A 1285-nucleotide genomic window follows, 5' to 3' on the forward strand; every position below is an offset into this window, starting at 1 on the left:
GCAAGCTGAGGTCATAATGGGCGAGGTGAGGTGGTTGGAGCTGAAGGCCATTCTTGGAACTCTTCTTCCTTCATCACCCTAGAGTTATTTGATTGTAAACCGACCTATCAATGAAATGAACTTAATGAAATAAAATGAGCTTTTATTCTTGCATCTCCCATGTGACTGGGTAGTATTTCTTTAAAAACTTTCCATTGATTAGCAACTTGTGAATAATACCAGTTCCATCTTTAAGACGATATGCCCCATTGCTGAGGACTTTATGAATAATGAATGGCCATTCCCAATTCGGCGACCATTTGCTGAACCTGGGGTTTTTAGTTCCTACGGGTAGTACGGTTTGCCAAACCAATTCTCCTTCGCCGAACATTTTTTTTCTAACTCGTTGATTATATGCACGCTCAGCGATTTTCTTTTGAGCTGCTAATAGATTATAAGCATCAAGCTGGGCGTATTCCAAATCTTCTAGTTCTTGTCTCATGGCTTGATTGTATTCGGCACTGAACAAACTACTCTGTTTAATTATTCGCAACGAGTTTACACTTAGCTAGACAGGCAGCATTGCGTCGTGTCCGTAAGTCAACGCGTACGGGGTCGTTCCGGTGGTTGTCCGTGGAGAGGTTCGATAAGCCCATAATGCTTCGTTTATCCTTAAATGCCACATGTCTGGCCTTTCCTTTATCATTTTTTCGAAAATACCAATAAGAACTTTATTACTTAATTCGGCCTGTCCATTCGCCTGCGGGTAGTATGGCGTAGATTGCTCGAGTCGAATCTTTAGATTTACCGTATAGTCCTTAAATCGGTCAGATGTAAAAACCGTACCGTTATCTGTTATGATTGTTTCTGGCACGCCGAATCTAGTCACAATGTTTTCTTCAACAAAACTACAAACTTCCTTAGACGTTAGCTCGGCATATGACTTGGCTTCGACCCATTTGGTGAAGTAGTCCGTTGCAACAAGTATCCACGCATGTTTGGCTGCACCAGAGGATTGTGTGATTTTACCGATAACATCCATGGCCTATCCTCGAAACGACCATGGTTTGGTGACCGAATGTAATGATTCGGCCGGTACTCTCTATATTGGCCCATGGATTTGACACTGTACACAACCTTTTACGTACTCAATACAATCTTTCAGAATACTCGACCAGAAGTAGCTGTGCCGTCGAAGTAACCAACGCATTTTTCGTCCAGATTGGTGGGCTCCACAAATTCATTCGTGCACTTCTGCCATTACTTGAGCAGCTTCTTACGGGCCGAGGCACAGTAATAGTAACCC

At 42.9% G+C, this 1285-nt stretch overlaps 1 protein-coding gene across 1 annotated transcript; it reads right to left on the reverse strand.

Moving 5' to 3' along the window:
• Window positions 1-547: 547 nt before the first annotated feature.
• LOC126610718 (uncharacterized) lies at window positions 548-1021 on the reverse strand. Its single transcript, XM_050278834.1, has one exon. The coding sequence runs from the start codon at window positions 1019-1021 to the stop codon at window positions 548-550; it is 474 nt and encodes a 157-aa protein (XP_050134791.1).
• Window positions 1022-1285: the final 264 nt, after the last annotated feature.

This window comes from Malus sylvestris, chromosome 17 (genome assembly GCF_916048215.2).
Source record: "Malus sylvestris chromosome 17, drMalSylv7.2, whole genome shotgun sequence".
Classification (NCBI taxonomy): Eukaryota; Viridiplantae; Streptophyta; class Magnoliopsida; order Rosales; family Rosaceae; genus Malus; species Malus sylvestris.

What these genes read in the sequence shown, in the direction of transcription:
- LOC126610718 (XM_050278834.1), bottom strand. Translation starts at nt 1,021, where the DNA reads ATGGATGTTATCGGTAAAATCACACAATCCTCTGGTGCAGCCAAACAT.